At 40.3% G+C, this 19,106-nt stretch overlaps 1 protein-coding gene and 1 non-coding gene across 2 annotated transcripts; both read right to left on the bottom strand.

Annotated features, from left to right (window-relative positions):
• Nucleotides 1-41: 41 nt before the first annotated feature.
• gata4 (GATA binding protein 4) lies at nucleotides 42-8,075 on the bottom strand. The gene is made up of 7 exons (XM_026340598.1): nucleotides 8,059-8,075; nucleotides 5,973-6,606; nucleotides 1,730-1,896; nucleotides 1,486-1,611; nucleotides 1,226-1,307; nucleotides 880-1,022; nucleotides 42-740 (listed from the first exon to the last, which is right to left on the bottom strand). Exons 2-7 carry the CDS (start codon nucleotides 6,493-6,495, stop codon nucleotides 615-617), a joined length of 1,167 nt encoding a protein of 388 aa, XP_026196383.1. The 5' UTR covers nucleotides 6,496-6,606; nucleotides 8,059-8,075; the 3' UTR covers nucleotides 42-614.
• A 10,902-nt stretch (nucleotides 8,076-18,977) lies between these two features.
• trnae-cuc lies at nucleotides 18,978-19,049 on the bottom strand. Its single transcript has one exon. It is a non-coding gene; the product is annotated as a tRNA-Glu (tRNA).
• Between the last annotated feature and the right edge of the window lie 57 nt (nucleotides 19,050-19,106).

The raw sequence follows: 19,106 nt of genomic DNA, 5'->3' as shown, positions 1-19,106 counted from the left end.
CTGACCACTTTATTAGGTACACCTGTACAATCTAATGCAATACAATGCAGCAGCTCCTTGTTGGCGTCCTTATTTATTTCACAGGGTGGCTAAAACATCAGAAACACAGATGTATCTAATAAAGGGGCCAGTGAGTCCAGATGTCGATTCAGACCTTTGCTGTTTTCTACATGTTTTGTTTGTCCACCATTTCTTTAATGTCTCTGATGATATACAGCTCATCACAATGGGTAAACGACAAATATATTGAAATCAAAATACCTAATGGAGATAAAGTCTGGCTACAGACAAGCCCTGGGGGGGCTCAGTAGGTGAGGGTGGTAAAAACCGTCCTCCACTTGTTGCCGTTGTTGTGAGGATCTTATCACAGTGCTGCTCTCTCACGATGGTCTAACACGAACTCCGTTCAGGCCTCGACTCCTGTGACTATACAAACAGTGACTGTGTAGTTCTGTTGAAAATATCGTCTTCTGTAGTGGCTCCCACTTTTCTCTCCAATCGTTGTACTGAAGGCACTTTACAGTGTAGGAAACTTGGGGTCATTGTTCCCAGAGTGACTGTCTGCTCTCTGCAGGCCTCTGCCTCTCATTTTCAGATGCTGAGTTATAGATCTTCTAAGCCAGGATTAGGTTGTTCCAAGGTTCAGCTTTGGTGCTAGAAGACCCGCTGTGGCCCCCAGGGGACATCTTGAGAGGAATGGCCCCACCTTGAGCTGCCATGTAGGCTGGCAGGGCTGAAATCTAAGTGGGCACAGATGAAGATGTTTGTTTGTTTGTTTTTACCTTCTCATTTCTTTCTGCTACTATCATTCAGTCGAGTTATTAATTCCAAACCACACAGATACAGCTGGATGTAAATATGCCACAGTTAACATCTGACCTGTGTGTGATTGCTGTGGTGTGTGTACAAGCTGTGAGTCTCCGGCTCTGTCTTTATCGGGCGAGGCTCATCTGTGTTGGTGGTGGTGGATGCACGGGGAGTGCTGCTGGGTGTGACGGGAGTCCCCTCACTGCTTGGAGTCCCTGTGGTGCACAGAACGTGTAGTATACACAGAAATTCACAAATTTACAAATGCTTGTTCAACAGTGCAAAGCAGGTTCCAAATTCCTGCTCTGGTTTCAAAATAAAACTTCGAAGCGTCTTAGCTTTAGCTCTGTTTTATGGACGGTACTATCTACATGGTCATATTTTCACAAACTTTAGCACATGTGCTTTTAAAGCTCACCAGTCTGGGACTTGTTGAGGTTCTTGGGTTTTCGCTTGCGGGTCTGGATACCTTCTTTCTTCATAGCTAGGGGCCGTGGCACCTATCAAGATACCAGCACAAAATAAAATAGTCTTTTAGATTATCTGAATGTGATTCAATTCACTGTGATTCATTAGTTTCACCTGTAGTCAAATATGTTAAAACTAGATTTACACCGTAATTCTACATCATCAAAGACGTACTTTCTCTTTCCCTCCTCTCTCTTCTATCTCTCTTACCCCGTGGAGTTTCATGTAGAGGCCACAGGCGTTGCAGACCGGCTCTCCCTCTGCGTTTCGCCGCCATAGGGTGGTGGTGGTGGTGTGACAGTTGGTGCAGGACAGGCCCACCCTCCTCGAGGCAGACTGCAGCAGATAACAAATACCCATAAGTTAATTCAGATCACCTGTAAATTATTATTATTATTATTATTATTATTATTATTATTATTATTATTATTATTATTATTATTATTATTATTACCAGTCTCCTTTGGGGTTTGATAAGAGGTCTATTGATGCCGTTCATCTTGTGGTACAATCCACAGGCATTACACAGGTAGTGACCAGTACCATCCCGCCTCCACAGGGGTGTTGACATTGCTCCACAGTTCACACACTCTCGGCCCTCAGCGAAGTCATCAAACAGATCTGATGAGAAACAACAAGAAACAAATCATTAACTTAGAAATTTAGTTCTTTTTCTTGAGATGGACCTACTGTTTCTCTCTGTGACTTACTTAATGCTACTGTTTTGAGCTGCCTCTTTCAGCAGCAGCTTATGTTGATGTTTTTCAGGTGCAAGATTTTCACCAAGCACCTCTTACACATAAGATTGAAATAATGTCATATATTATAGCCCCGTAGGTCTTAATGTTCTAGCTAAATTGTCCAGCTGAGCTCATGCAACAAAAATCTTTTCTATCCTCTTTAATAAACAGTTTCCTGAGCTGTCAAACCCTGAGGTGGTGGTCATCAAATGTAGTGTCATTTCTGCACCAACAGGAGGTGCAGGTTTGGAGCCCTGCAGGCCCACACAGCCTGGAATCTCTCCTTATCTTGCAGCTCCTCTTGAGAAGATAAAGAGTCGGCCAGAAATAGAGGCAGAGTGGAGCAGAGCTCCATCATATTCAAATAGCAGCTCCATGTCTATCACATCTCTTTTCTCCCTCTCTGTCAGATAACAAAGCATCTGATTAATGTAATCTTCACTCTCTCATTTGGCACGTAACAGAGAATAACTCCCAAGAACCACTTAGCTGCTCAGGAGAAGCAGACATCTATCTGTGGCGTGAAAGTGACAGCTTGGATGTTTTCTTCCCCTTCTTTAACAGTGAAACCGTGTTGTGTTTTTAACTGTGCACTTCATTGTGGGTAATTACTCCTCAGAAAGTATAATACTGTTCCTCCCTCGATGCACAATAAAACTAGAATTGCATTGATACATGTGCAGCTCTGCTCCAAGGCTAAGAGAAAAACAGAGGCAGCAGAGCCAGCTAACCTTGAGGCAGGCAGCAATTGTAGTCAACACAACGGAGCAACATGAGACAATACTGAAAAGACGCACAGCAGTGTCCACGTCTATCGAAACGGAGGTTTCTTTTTTCCTCTGTTGAAAAGTCGGTGTGTCTTTATCAGAGTGCAGTTTGAAAACACCCACAGAAGGCCAAAGGTGAAAACAGAATAGAAAACACAATCAACTGTGAGGAGGAACCATGTTTACAATGTCAGTCAAACAGGACCGTGTCAATACTTTATAGTTAATTTAGAGAACAGTTCTGTGGTACTTTCACTTTGTTATATGATGATGATGATAATATTATACTATTAATTTTCACGTGGGACAATTACACCTTTTCACTTCATTTTCTAATAGTAGAATTCACTCATTACTTTTAGCTAATTTACTAATTTAGTTTTAACATGTAAAACATATCATCAAAATCAGTGTTGTTAGCCAAAACTGTATGAAATAATTACACCCAACAATATATGGCCTATAAATAATCTCACTGGTTAAATTAACCTGATTTATTCAAGCACTGTACTTAAATTTAAAGTGCATTATACTTAAGTATTTTACTTTTCATAGCACCGTATTTGACACACATTATAGATTAACATGTCATAAATAAATGAGCCCACAAACTGCACTGTTAAAGGTGTATATGACATTATCGTTGTAGTGTTTCTAAAGTACTACACATTAATGTATTAGTAACGATAATCTAACATGGAAATAGTTATTTGTATTGATAAACACTTAAACACATATTTATTACAACCTTTTTATTTGTAATTTGGTATTTCTAATTTTACTACATGAGTACTTCCCACACAACACTGGTCATTACTTAAGTTGACAATTTGGGCTTTTTATATTTAGGCATATTACAATATTTCCACTAGTGTTTATTAAATGTGAGGCAAACAGCAAACATTTAAAAATAAATAAAGTTTTTTAAATTACCATCGTGACATGGTGCAAAGCGTGCAAAGTGTTTGTTTTTGAGGTGCCTTTCATGGGTCCCAAAATTAAAGGGATTACACAGCTAATAAATTTTTAGAAGTTACATTAATATAATTCATAAATCTAAAAAAATGATGTTTTAGTTGTTATTTAATTTAAGATTAAATTCAATTTAAGCCAATTTAAATAAACATTAGAAATGGTTTAAATAACTTATATTTCTCAGCACAGCATGCTTTATGATATGACTGGTTTTTATTAAAATTTGAGGTGTTTAAATTTTATTCCCTAATGTATCGTCTGAGGTGAGAAGGTGATTTACAGGGAGCTTCCCTTCAATCACTAACACAACAATTAGGATCCTTTTATTGCATGAGTACCACCTCATCAGAATCTGAGATTTGATTTAATTTATCATGATTGTAAAACAAGAAGTTCATCTTTTCCTCTTCTTTTTTTTTTTCCAGCTATAAAGAAAATGAACGGGCTGTGTATTCAGTGTGATAACAGAGACAAAAGATTGGATCAGTGCTCTTATCTCCCACCTGATCGAAGTGAACATTGAGGCTTTTTGAACAATCACAAGTTGTTGTTTTTTTTAAGTGAACTGAGGCGGGTCACATGTTGATTAAACAGCAGACAGTCACCCTATCTTAAATTAATGTGACTCTGATTAGGCTGTAAATAATAAATGTATTAAAATAATGTAAAATGAACTGCACAAAGGAGCACTCAGATCAACAAGACGTGTATAATGGAGGAACAGAGGTCAAACAAACACACCTTTGATTAGCAGCATACACTATACAAGGAGCAAAAATTGGCAGACCTCAGCAAAAATCAATGTGTTGTGAAATTTCTATATGGTCCAGAGTGTGGTGCAGCCTGGAGCTGCTGGAAAAATTCCCATCCAGCACAGGGACATCCACTTTATCCCGAGGCCCACTGTGAAGATGATGCTCATGTGTCTTTGTAAAAAAACACTAAGTAGGCCTACTAATTATAGTATTTTAAAAAGTAGTTTATCTTCAAGAAAGATATGTAGCTCTTTAGTTCATTGAGTCCTGTACCTGATCACAGTGAAATCTGAACTGATCCACAAGGCCACGGTCAAACGAAACTCATAAATCATCAATCAGATGTTTCTTTAATGAAATTATAATGAACACGCGTATTATATGTGGGGCCTGTTTTTTTTAACCATCTCAGTGTGAGTAATATGATGAATCACACAGCTTCATTTATGACATATGACTGAAGAGTGAAACGTTTCGGCCAAACAAGAGAGAAAGTGAAGTTTCATTAAAAATACGATCCTGAACCATGACCGTGATGAAACTAGGTAAACTAGGCTTTTATTCTGAGAGAAATATTAGATTTGAAGAAAAATCTGACCTCTATTTAATCATTTAAATAAACGAAAACAATCCCACAATGAGATTTTAGTCGTTAATGTATGACCCAAATATTTGCATTGATTTACCTCATGTGTCATCCTGTCATCCGGATCAGCAAAGACTGCTTTTGGTTGTTGTGTTAAAATAAATGTGAAATTAAAAAAAAAAAAAAAATTATCATAAAATTTTCGTTCGGTGTTTAAAATACACGCCTTATTATCTAAGGATGATTTGTCTGTTTTACACCAGAACCTGTCTTACATTTCTCTAATATATAAGACATAAATGAATTAGTTATTGTTATAATAGTGTAGCTATAGTTCATCGTATTGTATTTTTGTATTTATTTTATTTATTTGCTTGTTTTTGCGGTGTTTTCTGAACATCTTTCAGACCATTTAATTGCAATATACAGTGTGATGTGACCTCTCTCACCATATTAATAATTAGTTTACATACTGGGAGTTTGTATTTGAAGATATATCCTACAGCAGGACTTCGGCCTAACTAATTAGTTCAGCGAAATAAAAAGAAATCAATCAGGCCTTGCAGCCTTTAACCTCCTTCATCAGTGTGTTTATGTTTATTATTGTACTCTACCCTTTATTAATTCCTAACATATAGCCTATAAATAAATAAAGTCTTCATCCTGCTCTCTTATTGTCAACTCTAGCTGCGTTTTCTTTTCTCTCAGCTGTCACTGAAGATTAAACTAATCTAATCTATTTCTAAAAGTTTAAACGCCTCAAATTGAAAACTACTGAAAACCAGAATATGTTCATCAGTTAAAACACCATTTTTAAAGGGTTAATTTAAGAGGAAAAAGGTATCGAAGTGCGTTTTGTGTGCCAGTTGTTCACCTATGTTTGGGTGCCGTGTCGTGCCAGGAGGAGCGCTGGTTTGGAGACCGTGGAGGACCGGGCTGTCGAAGGGGGACGCCGGCCACGTCGCACCCACGTTCGGGCTCACGTAGGCCGAGTAAGGGCTGTGGTACGACCCGCTGAGGCTCCGGGCACCATAGTGTTCCCTCCCGTTGGCAGAGATGTTTAGCGGGCTGCTGTACGAGGCCGCCGTCTCCCGGGCCGTGGCCATCCCGGAGGACAGAGGTGGGCTGGTGGAGAAGGTGAAACGCGAAGACACCGGGGAGTGGTTGTACGAAGACACCGAGTCCGCGCCCGGCTGAGCCCAGGCAGAGTGGCTCGACACCGGGCTGCTCTGCTGCGACGCACAGGGCGTCTGGAGGTAAGGCAGCGCCGGGATCATGGGGGTGACCACCCGGGTGGTGGGCACATACACCGGAGAGGTGCCCGCCGACGCGTTGTGGAGAAATCCGGCCTCATAGGAAGAAGGTCCGTGGTTGGTTGTCATTATACCCTGGTACATATCCTCTCCTTGAAGCTGGACATCCGTGTTGATAGAAGGGATAAGGATAGTGTGGATAGAGTCACTGCAAAAATCCACCAAGCCCCTCTGGTCCTTATTAGATCAGATGAGCTGTTAAGTGAAAGCAAAGCGGTGCTCTCAGAAAAATAAGAATAAACGGAGAGAGAGGAGACGAGAGAAGAGGAGGAGCAGTGAGAGACTTGTGATCAAGATCCAGCTGTTAACATCTCTCTCTCTCTCTCTCTCTCTTACTCACACTATCTCTCTCTCTCTATTTACATAGCTAAAATATCTGTCTGAATTGACTTCAATTAAACGTAACCATTTTCGACAATAAAAGAAATTTCCAAAGCATCTTTTAATTTCTTCCACATAAATGGAAATGTGAAGGCCCCATTCACTCTGTTCTCTTTCCCATTTATCGTGTGTTTCGTTGTTCATGAGTGGTGATTTGTTAATTTAATTTCCAATCATCCTTTGTATGATATAGTAATTATAATTATACAACCTCTAACCTTATAAGAAATATTTATCATCATAGTTTGTTCTTATTGTGCTATTAGGTGCTGCGAGGTGCATTACAAATTAAAACAAGTCTCGAATTGAAGTGTAATTGTTCTGGTAAGCAACAGAGATCATTTTAAATGTATTAACACACATGGGCCATATTATTAACACACAATCAGTTAAATGTGCGAACTCATCATTACTCATAAAGGCAAATTGCTTGTTAAGGGTTCCACCTAAACGCCTTTATAGTCATTTTAAAGGAAGATTACAGAAGCAGACAGCTCACTGTGTAATTTCATTATCTGTGACATGGAGGACTTTTTTTTTTTTTTTTTTTTTTTACATGACAGAAATGAATAATATAGCTGGATGCTCGACGCGCCTGTAGTCGGAAGTCTCCGGCTGTTGTTGTCTTCATGAGAACAGATTTATACCTGTCATCAACACCAGCGAAAGTAAACACAAGAGACCATTTCATTGTGCAGCCACTTCCCACTGACAACCTCTCATTGAATTATGTGACTCTGCAGGCTGCCAATACAACACTCACAAAAGCGTGTGTGTGTGTGTGTGTGTGTGTGTGTGTGTGTGTGTGTGTGTGTGTGTGTGTGTGTGTGTGTGTGTGGAAGAAGAATCAAGTTAAACGTCATTAAAACTTTATCATTGTTCGGTTTCTCTAACTGAATCGTTTAGAATAATTCAGATGCAGCTCTGTGACTAAAACATAAAGAAATGTGCGTTTGCGCAGTGAACATGTCCACATCAGGACAAACATGAGCACTTCCCCGTCTGTTCTCTCGAATTAAAACATGTTGTGGTTTGACTAAGCAGCAAAATCACAGGTGCAGGTCCTGGGATCTGCCACAAATAAATAATAATTATTATTATGTTTAATTAATCACCGTGACATTAAGGACACCAGCTATTTTCCTGCTATTGAAAGTTAGATAAGTGTTAGTGACTAAAGCACATGATCAATAAAATCAAATAAAAAAACTATGGTTGTATCAACTAGAAGTTTTATCAGAAGAGGAAATTCAAAAGTATACCTACAATGATCCATCAAATAATAAATTGTTCCTGCTTTTTCTGTCCATACTTCTGTCCCCTCAGCTCATGCAGCAGGGTGAGCTCATTGACCTGCAGGCAGACTGTTTGCTTTAACTCTGGTGTAATACATCCAAAAGCAAATAGACAAAAAGAATTACACTTTTTTTTTAAAAAGACCGATATAAATACAAATAATCTCATTGCAGCAGCTACTGCAAAATATGCTAATGAGGCTTTGATCAGGTAACACTGAGGGGCCAAACGGCTTCTGACATCCAGACCTCATCGATCTTTAGAGTCAGTTTACTCAGATTTTTTAAAGTATGCCCATTTATTCTGGGTTATATTTGTTATACAGTAGTGTTGAACCTGGTGCCCCACCCTCTCTCATAAGTCAAGGCAAATAGAGCAATATTGCATGAATGGAAATGGGGAACTCTCATCAATGTGTAACTTCAGGTTGATAACAGAGCCACCAATTGCTGGCTAATAATGTCTCTGTTATCCTGAGAGGGCACAGCACCAAAGCTGATTCATGCTTTACTGTTTCATTCAATGCATGGAAAACTAGTCTATGTTGTGCATAGTAGCCAAAAATATGATTTTATATAATATAACATGGTGATTTCATGGCGTAGAAGAAGTTTCAACCCGTCTTCATTCAGCAGCGAAACATTCGGAGGCTGCTTCTATAAGCTACAACATGCCTTAGTTTATTCTGAGCAAAAATACCAAATAAATAAATAAAATATCTGAGTTCATCCTCATTTCTGTTATTGCACTGTACACTGTGTGTTTTGATTTGTGTGTTTGCACATGCCAGGCTGTATCACTGACAGTGACAGAGGCCAGAGCCCATGAAAACGTGTGTGTGTGTGTGTGTTTATAACCATTATTCTGTGCAATTGTGTGGGTTTAGCTGTCAGTGTGTATGAATGAGGAGGTGCTGGCTGAGGGACTAGATAGAGATGCTGGTATGTGGCAGACAGCAGCTGACTGTTACTGAGGAAGGTGTGTGTGTGTGTGTGTGTGTGTGTGTGTGTGTGTGTGTGTCTAAACCAGGCACCAGGAAAACTGTCCCCGTCTTGGCTGGGGCAAAGACTCAATCATTTGGGGTCAGTGACTTACATTGGCCCCTTTTCCTTACACACAGAAATGCACACACACACACACACACACACACTGAGGCTACTAGACTCCTGGCTCCAGGAAGAAGACTTCAAATGGAGAAGCAGGAAAACCCAGGAGGCAGAATACCCTGTCGATACGGACCGACACGAGCCAGGGAAACACACACACGTCACTCAGTTGTAACGCTTGGTATCCTTCGCTGCCATGTTGTTTTGCGGAGTAAGCAGAAAGTCATTATTCCTTTCATCTTCACGCCATCCGCTCTTGCTGACTTCACCTGTTTGTCTTGTTTTATCAGATCAGGCTGATCATCATGGATCCGCTCATGTGATAATGATGTTGCTCAAACAGTACAAATCAATGTTAACTCATTGTGTATGAAACTGGCTCGTAACGACCTGTGATTACATCTGACAGCTCAGTCTTTGTCCTGTTTTTTTTTTTTTTTTTTACTGTTTAATCATTCAAATTTTTCAAAAAGTGAGACATGCACAACGCGTAGGGTTTTTTATTTTTTGTGTTACACTAAAAACTGTGCACCTAACTAGTTGCTTTGTAAATAAAAAGTGATTTCGGGACTGGTTTCCGGCTTCTAGTAAGACTTTGTGATATGTGATGTTGTCATTAACTTTTATTATTTCTACTCTAATCTAGTTTTTATGCAGCATTGAACGTATTGTGTGTTTTTGTAGGTTTTAGGGTTAGATTGAGGTTTTGGTTGGGGTTAGGGTAAAGTTTAGGGTGAGGCAGTTAGTTGTGATGGTTAGGGTTAGGCTAAGGCAGTACATGTAATATTAATTAAAAATTGAAAGAACTGAAAGTAGATTAGCACGTGACGAGAAAATGCATTGCCAATGAGTGTCCTAACACTGACTGCCATACAAAAATGTGTGTGCGCTCAGTGTTAGTCCAAGGCATCTGCATGTTATGCTTGTGGATTAAGTGTGTTTGATCAGGTAAGGTCACGGAGTCACACTGTGGAGACAAATCTTCTGAGCAAGACGTCCCACGTTTCAGCAACGCCGATCGTCTTCTCTTTCTCTTTCTGACTAACACACACAAACACACATCATTAACCAGAAGTGTGTTTTTGAAGAAATGATTAACTCCTGAGTTACAGGTTTTTCATATGTGATGGGCTCAAGTGCTAAATTGGACTTTTGGTTCACACGGTTTGAAGAGCAGCGCAAACACATCACACAACACTCAATTAAGGATGATAAGAATTCAATTTTAAAAAGCTTTTGTTCCTGACGTTCTCCGATGTTTGCAGAGCTACTTAACCATTTCACTCACACAAATGTTTAAATATTTCTTTGGCGCTTTAATGCTAATATTTGAAATACCACTCCTAGGTGTTGCTTGCTCAAACGTCAGCTATAAAATTGAGAAAAATACCAATGAAGTTCTTTGAGTGACTGGATATAGTCAGGTGAAAGGTCACTTACGCAAAACTAACCAATAGCATGAGACTGATATTTGACTAATAGTCACATAACGGGGTGTCCCGTGATTGTGCGTGAGCTAAAGTGAGTGTATTTTTAGCAGTGAAGACTCAGGGATCCCAGGGCCTCTCCCTGTGATAAGCAGTGGCCAAAGTCCGCAGGCTAGCAAAGGCCCGAAGAGCAAATAGGGAGCGCACACACATGCAGCACCACTGTTTAATATGCTAATACACTGGGCTTGGTTGCAGCGTGATGCAGCAGGCAGAGGGAAAGCTGTCTGTTTGTATGTGGAGGGGCAAATTAGGGGTAAGAGTCAGGTTAGGTAAAGGTGAGGTGACATCATCAAAACAATGGATTCTGGTGTCTGTGAAGAGTTCGTGCAGAGTTCACGCAGAGAGGGCGAAAGAGTTGTCAGAGTGGCTCGAAATCATCAGAAGATGCAGAGAACGATGCACAGGGAATAAGAGAAGGAACTGAGTGACACTCTCCTCCTGTCAATCAAAGGTTGCCCCTACCTCGCTAAAACACAGCAAGAGAAAACAAAAACACAACGAGCAAGCCAGAGGAGAGAAGGTGCCTCAATCCAGAGAGTGTCGTAGCGCACGTGACCGATAACAGCAGGAATATTTAAGTTTGCACAAACACAGGAGGGGACATGTAGGCAAAAGCTTTAAAGGTTGAGCCTGGAAAAAAAAAAAGTTGAACGTGGACAGAGAAAGAGAGAAGGAACATCAGAGAGGAGGAGAAGAGAGATGCCACCAGACAGGAGGAGCAGTGGAAAACAAAAGAGGCTCCACACTCTGCTCTCTCTTATCTGTCTGAGAGTCTTATCCACCGCTGGCTCTGTTAGTGTAACCCCATTCCCTCCCTCTCTCCCTCCATGCCGGCCGCGCTCCTTCCACCTCATCCCTCCATCTCCGAACCCCCCACCCACCCACCACAACTGCTTGCGGATCCCGTTATCAGGCCAGAGCTGACGTCAGGGGGCCCACTGGTGCTGGGGGGCCGGAGACGGAGGCTGATAGCGCGGCAGAGACTGCCTCCACACAGGCTGTGGGAACCACCGGCCCATCCCACCTCGACCCACTGGCCCCGCACGTCCACCACAGAACACCAGAGGAGAAAATCCTCACAAACAACTTGTGTATTTGTGACTCATGTTGGGGATTGTTTAAGTTGTGACCAGTATTTATAGATTCAAAATTGCTAAATCAACCAACACAACAAATCATTTAAGTTAAGTATATTTTAAAGTATATTCTGCTTTCATGAACTCTGCTCTGCTCTTTGGGCGTCTATAAACAGCAGAGATAAATTGTGCAGCTAATGGGCTGATCCACATTCATAAAAATAGCTGTTTTCCCCACTTATATGTCCCAAGGCAGCAAAATTGTCATTCTTTATCTCCCATCGTTTTTGTCACAATATTTATTGTATTATTTTTATTATAAGGAATCATTTTATGTGTCCCAAGCTCTCAACTTCACTTTTGAGAAATCAACTCCCCAAACACGCTCTCGATTTGATAAAACTGTGTATCAGATACTGTGTGAAAAAGGACGCTGTCTTTCAGGTTAGCATTTGTGCTCGTCAGTTCATGTATCTCCATTAAAGCAGCTGCAGTGCAGATGATGGACCGTGATGTCAGGGCTGGTATTAGTCCATAAAACATGAGCTCAATGGAGAAAGAAATCGGGGAATTAATATCCTGAGACTAGGTTAAGGAGCCACTTAGCCTCGAGTGGTGGAAAGGCTGTGGTCTTGCCAGAAGATTTGTTAAAGACGGGTGTGTGTGTGTGTGTGTGTGTGTGTGTGTGTGTAAGAGAGAGAGAGAGAGAGGGAACAAGAAACAGTGTGTGTTGGTATGGGTCAACAGGTGCAAGGTTGATCTGTGGGGAGTGAGTGCAGAGTGGAGGGCTGCAGCAGATGAAGGTGGCAAGTTTCACATCATTTGCTGCAGGTGCAGCACTCCCAAAACGTGCACACACACACACTGACACACGTTATGTTAAACGGCATTAATTAAGTCAACTCTTTTTCATCTACAATATTTATTTGGGGTTCGACATTTTCACAGTAACAGGAGTGAATTGAGTCATCAATCTGCCACTTACACACAGATTTCTGCCTCTTCCTGCGTGTGAGTCAGATGCTTTCAGAGATGGATCTGTCGGATGGGGAGTGGAGACACACTTATCAGTGTGTCGTCCACAATAAGGCGGAGAGGATTTGTAACGGTTGCGCTCGGTCAGCTCTGGATTTGTGTATGTGTGTCTGTTGCTCTCTCTACCTCTCTCTCTCATTCTGACCCTTCCTTGGCCGTGCAAGTAGGAGGAAGAAAAGAGCGTCCTTGACAGAGCAAAAGGAGGGGTGAGATTTAAAATAAGAATCAGTGGAAGAAGGAGAGCGTTGTTCTGACTTGCTTATATCTTCTGCTCCACCTCTCGCTGTCACTTTATCTCACTCTCTTTGTCAGACACACACTCCCTAAATTTTACCAGTGACCGTGGAGTCCTTGGGTGTAAATAACTATAAAATAAAATATAAATAATAATAAAATATAAGTCTAAATAAGTAAGAGGCTGGGAGTGAAGCTGAGTGGGTGTGCAAGGGGAAAAAGAAAGCTGAACTTAAGGTGCACTATTACTTTTACAGTATTATGATACGTAGATGTGGGGAGCGAATGCTCCAACATAAAGAAAAAACTTCTAATGTGACATGTAAGTTTAACTTTAGTCATCAACATTGACTGACAGATTAACAGCCAATTGGTGGTTTTTGTTTTGCTCTTCCCACCTCATTATTATTCCAAGGTATCAGATTTATTGGCTTCTTATTTGCATGTGACCTCAGCCTAGCGGAGGTGAAACAATCTGCAGGTGAATGAGCAGAACACTGTTTCATTAACAAATTATAAATGAGTCGCACATACTAATCATGCATCATTATCAAGTCATCATGCAAGTAAGTGTTTTTGTGCGCATCCAACCATGTGATCCCATTCCAGCAGTGTATCTATCGTCTCTCTCTTGGTTGTCTGCCATGCCGCCCGTCTGAGTGCCCTCCCCCGCCTCTCCCTGCTCTCTGGGTGACATGATAAATGCAGGGCCTCATTAGTCTTTTTAATTGGTCCAGAACAGTTGTAATTGGACGTCTTGTGGTCTTGGCCAAACGCCAGGTTAAAGTAAACTGTGCAGTGAAAACACTGCACAGGCCAACCAACAGATCACAGTGCAACATCAAGCCAAGAGAGAGTTTTTAAATTAACACAAGTTCGGTCAAACTTTATAAGCCTGCAAAACAAACATTTGTTTAAATCAGCAGAAAGAAAGCAAAAATAGAAGAACAGAAGAAGTCTCAACTCATGGGGAGTCTATTTATTCACATAACTGCTTAAGATAAATATTAGAATGTATTTTTAATTTGCTTTTGAATTTTCCTTCCTCTATCTACTATTTACATGTTTTCTTTACTTTTCTGGTCCTGTGCAGGTGTGTTAGTGTGTGAATGAGATGGTGTGTGCGTGGTTCGTGGCGTCTATAGCTTGTGGGGTATCCATCACAGCTTATCATTATAAGTAAACATGACAGAGTGGACAAAATGTCTTGTGCGCCGCCAGACCTGATATCTAACCGCAAGCCATATCTGTGATGATGGACTGATGTGGCGCTGGCCTGGACTAACCAGAGTCTGAGTGTGAGAGTGGGAGTGTGTGTGTGTGTGTGTGTGTGTGCACGAGCACATCAAAAGGCGTACACATGCAGACACTCAGAGACAGTAAGCACACACTTACGTTACCTTTAACATAAGCCTCATATCTTATGTCTCTCAAAGGAATACAGTATCATATAAATAAAAGTAATAACAGTATATAAAAAGTTGACTTATCACACAATCACCAATGAGCAGGCACTGTCATAATTCATATAGGAATTTATAGCTGTTATTTATTAGCCACCGTTGGCCAATAAATAACAGCTGGGGCTCATAGTTTCACTCATGTGTTGAGCAAAGACAGAGCTTTTTCCTCTGAAAAAGGATCATTACTGTAAATGACGGCTCGTTTAATGGCAGATGAGATCAGAGGAGAGTTATCTGCTCTGACAGATGTATTAGTAATTTTAGCTAATAGTTCATGATCTGTTCATTATCCGGGTTTCGCCAAGTGGTACAATAGAGACCTCTGTTAGCACTGCAGAATGTCAAGTAAGGTTATCAAAGTTGCTGTTTGGGTAATGAACATAGATCTTCATACTGTTTTTAGAGCTTTTTTTTGCATTTGCCCAACCGAGGTGAGGTTTCTTAGCATTTGTGCGTGCATGTGTGTGCATCGGGGTCAGCCTGTGTGTTCCTCTACTTGTTACAACACTGCTGATAAGCAGGGTAAACAACCGTGCACTGTTTGCTCCCCTGCCGCGGTCATGTGATCAACAAACGATGAGAGAGTTTATGCGTGAGTTGCGAGCATGACGTCCAACGCTCTGTCAGGTTTCCTCCTTCCTAGAAGTGTGGCTCCTCCGCTGTCTGGACGTTCGGCTTTAAGAACGAGAACCCCGACATCGATAACCTTTCCCCCGCTGTTCAGTTCCTGGGTCAAAGGTCATGGCTGCAGTGGCTCAGCTCACATGGCAGATTGACAGTGGGTGTAGTGGCACTGGATGGTATACAGTATAGAGCCGTTTCAAGTCACATCTCTATCACTTTCATTTGCTTTTCTGTCTTTGGTAACTTGTCAGCGCAAGTGCTCGGTATGTGTATGTTCAGAGGGTCATCAGCCCTGTGGTAACCCTTAAAGGTGGTTTCTCAGTCAGTCCGTCCAGTCTGGACTCTGCTAGACCACCAAGTGAGTGGTGAATGTCTCCATTACATCTGAAAAGATTACAGTTTGTAATGCATCATAAACACAACTTTTTAAAAAACTGTGAGAATCTAGTTCTAGAGAAACAAGAGTGCCAACATGATGTTTGATTAAATAAACATTTGCCTGTTCTTAGCATCCAAAGTGAATAATTATGGTGGTTTTAATACATGTCTGATCTGTTTATTAAGCATATGTTTGTATTATATATTTTATATTGGTTTATTAATTCATGTATAGGATATCATTTTCTATGCATCACCTCTTTAAGCTGTTCAGAGACAGCAGATAAAATTTTCCTTTTGAATAAAGGAAATGTTGAGCTTAATTGAATACAGATTTTTTTGCATATTTGGGCAGATTTTACATAATTTCGATGTTCATGTATTTTTTGTCCTTAACAAATTAATTAATTAATTAATTAATTAAATGAAGAAAAAAAAAGACATTTCTATAACTACAACCAATCACAATCTCTTTTGACCACGCTTCACCAACTAATTCCTGTGCATGGATTTGTTTTCTTGGTAACTACTACCTGCTTTACAGTTACACACTTTTTAGTTTGATTCTGTAAATGCGTAAATCTCCATTTAAATTAAATCATGTACATTATGTACGACAACAGACAGCACCAATAAAAACAATCAGCAATTTGACAGAAATCAGCATCAATTAAACAAGAAATTAAGAAAAAAAGAAGAAGTGAAATATTTTTTAATATATGATAAGATAAACACTTTCTGAATGAAAGTGAAAGAGCATCTGCCTTTCCTTGTGTCACCCTCGATGCGCAACTTTCTAAATCTGTCACAGCTGTTGGTTGTAGGTTCCTCAGTCCTGATGGGAATCATTTTATCATTTTAACCAGCTGTCATTACCTTAGTAACTGCTCTCTCTCAAAGTTTTCTTGTCCTAATTGGTTTATTGCACAACAATCTGTCTGCAGTCTTCTGTTTTTTAATAAACAAAGATAAAAACACTTCCAACCACCACTGTCTGGTGGGGGATTTTTAAAAAACATATAGCTGTGTGTTATTGTAATGAGTTGCAAACTCCATATTCCCTATCAATTATCATTAGTGTGACATAGCCTATCCGTTTTCATTGTTTAGGTTTTGCGGCCTCTTGCTGCCACAATGTACTTGAAGTTATCAGTGGATGTAGTCTAAGCTACAAGTGTATGACGTCCGAGCAAAACGATTTTAAATCTGCTCAAGGCCTGTGCTGGGTCAGACCTTTGTGACTGTGACAATTTATACAGATATGAGAAAGATACCATCTATATTTTCACTGGCTTAGCAAAACAAGACACTGAACAAAATCGATGTTTGACTTCTGAGAGTTCTCATTCGAACAACAGACGTACTGTGACTGAAATGTGAAAACAAATGTGAAGCTCATATATATTTTTGGATGTGATCAGTGGCATAAATACAAACATGAAGCTACAACATGTGCTCCATCGTTTCTTCTCTGCTCGTCATTATAGCGTCCTCCAATGTGTGTGCATGCGTGTGCGCACTGCTGCTTTTGCACTGTAAAAATTCTAATATCCGAGGCTGGAATAAAAAAACAGACCTTATATGACAGGGAGACCAGGAACACTATATGTTTGATGGACTTAGACTATTATTAGAGGCCTGCCTGGAAGCACATCTTGAAAACATTATTCAGTTTACTAGTGCTCATTCTTGTCTTTTGTTTTTTCTTAGCATTTAAAATTCAGTGAAACCAACTACTCTGCCTCAGCATGATTTACTTTTTCTCCCTCTTGTCTTTTCAAAGCCATCAAAAGAAGAAAGTCAACGGGAAACTTGCTATATAACTGCAGGAATGAGGAATGGAAATAAAGGACAGACTTGGGAGGAGAAATGAATTCTAAGAGAGCGTTTGGGGGGAAAAAAGGGAAGGGCGACATTTCTAACTGCCCTGTTTCTGAGTCACATGGACGTTTTGATGCTCTTGAACGTGGACGATGATACCCAGAGCCACGGGGTCCCTGCCAATACAAACCCAGCTCCCAACCAAACAGTCCCCCCACAATCCTTTGCTCCGAGCAGGGCAGGGAGAGGAGGGGAGTGGAGAGGGGTTGATGAGAGTCTGAACAGGCCCAAGGAGGGACACACCGGCGCCATAGCGATCCCTGAAGCAACTTATCTCCTCTCTCACAATGATAGCGCCTGTCAAAATAGCTGCCAAGATACATAGCCAGCCAGGAACTGGTTAACTCCAGCGTTGTCCAGCTATAGGGCCTGCTGACGGGGTCTCTGTCTTTCTCCACCTTAGAGGACTCTGTGGGACCCGAGTTCCTCAAACACACAATATCTCTGTCTCACTGCCTCTCGATCTCAAACAAGTTCGGCTCAAACTGGTCAAAGCTTTATTTGAAGAAATAAAAAAATGTAATATATCATTACAAGTTAAAACATGTGAGTAAAACTGCATGAGAAACCATCTTTGGGAGTGTGGAAAGGACATGTTAATGTGCTCATTTTTTAATGTTTTGTTCAATTCTTTTCATTCATACTTGCAAGGACAAATAAAATGCTCATAAGTTACGTTGTTCTTACTGTATGTTGGTGCAGCATTGTGTTTGTATGGGCTGTTCTATATACTGCAATAGCTACTATATGCTCTGTGTTACATTTTGAACAGGTTTTTGTACCTTTTGTGATGAAATGTCACCGCCTAGTGGTACATTTGGGATGTTAAAATGATGGTGATAAAGTCAAGAGTACTGTGTGTGTGAGCTGGCATAATCCAGGGCTGCATTATAAAAACTCTTAATACATATAACATACACATATACTATTCTAATTATGATGGCTCCTAAGATTAGATCCCTTTACTTAAACATATAATTGGCTTGCTTGATTTGCAAATTCACAAATATTTTGGAAGCTAATAACAGTCTTATAAATTACAGCGAGAATTGACATATATACAGGATTACAGTTTCCAACACACGTACAATAAGAAAGATACAGCAGTTACACTTTCCAAATGAATAATAGCCCACACATGCAAAAAAAAACTGTATGCAATTAGGTTCAACACAAAAAAAAAAAAAAAAAGCCATTGCGAATATTTTTCAAGTTAAATTGAGCTGTTTGTGGAATATGCAACTATGTAGAAACCTTTGAGTCATAATTTAATCAAAGCAGTCATTTTAAATGAAGGCCTAATGGCTGACTGGAGGGGTCAATAAAAAACAAATTATTTTGACATGAATTACAGTAACAACCAAACAAGCTTTAGCCTGATTTCTTGCTTAATATTTAAATGAAACTGTGGCAGCACAATTGTATTTGAATCAAATAGTATTTAGATTTAAACCAGCCTACTGGTCACATGTCACAACTTTACTAGTTACAGATCTACTATTGTATGAATGAGTTATGACTGTCAGCTGTGGTGTGTTAATATTTAACCTCTCTACTGTTAATTAAAATGATGATTTCAGTCGGAGCAGCAGAAAAACATTGTTCCCTGACCGGGAATCGAACCCGGGCCGCGGCGGTGAGAGCGCCGAATCCTAACCACTAGACCACCAGGGAGCTGAGAGCACCGGGGCTGGTCTATGTTTTTGTACAGTCCACACGATATAATTATTA

The sequence above is a fragment of the Anabas testudineus genome, chromosome 24 (assembly GCF_900324465.2).
Source record: "Anabas testudineus chromosome 24, fAnaTes1.2, whole genome shotgun sequence".
Lineage (NCBI taxonomy): Eukaryota > Metazoa > Chordata > Actinopteri > Anabantiformes > Anabantidae > Anabas > Anabas testudineus.
The sequence above is the reverse complement of the archived record's forward strand: the minus strand, read 5'-3'. Positions and strand labels throughout refer to the sequence as shown.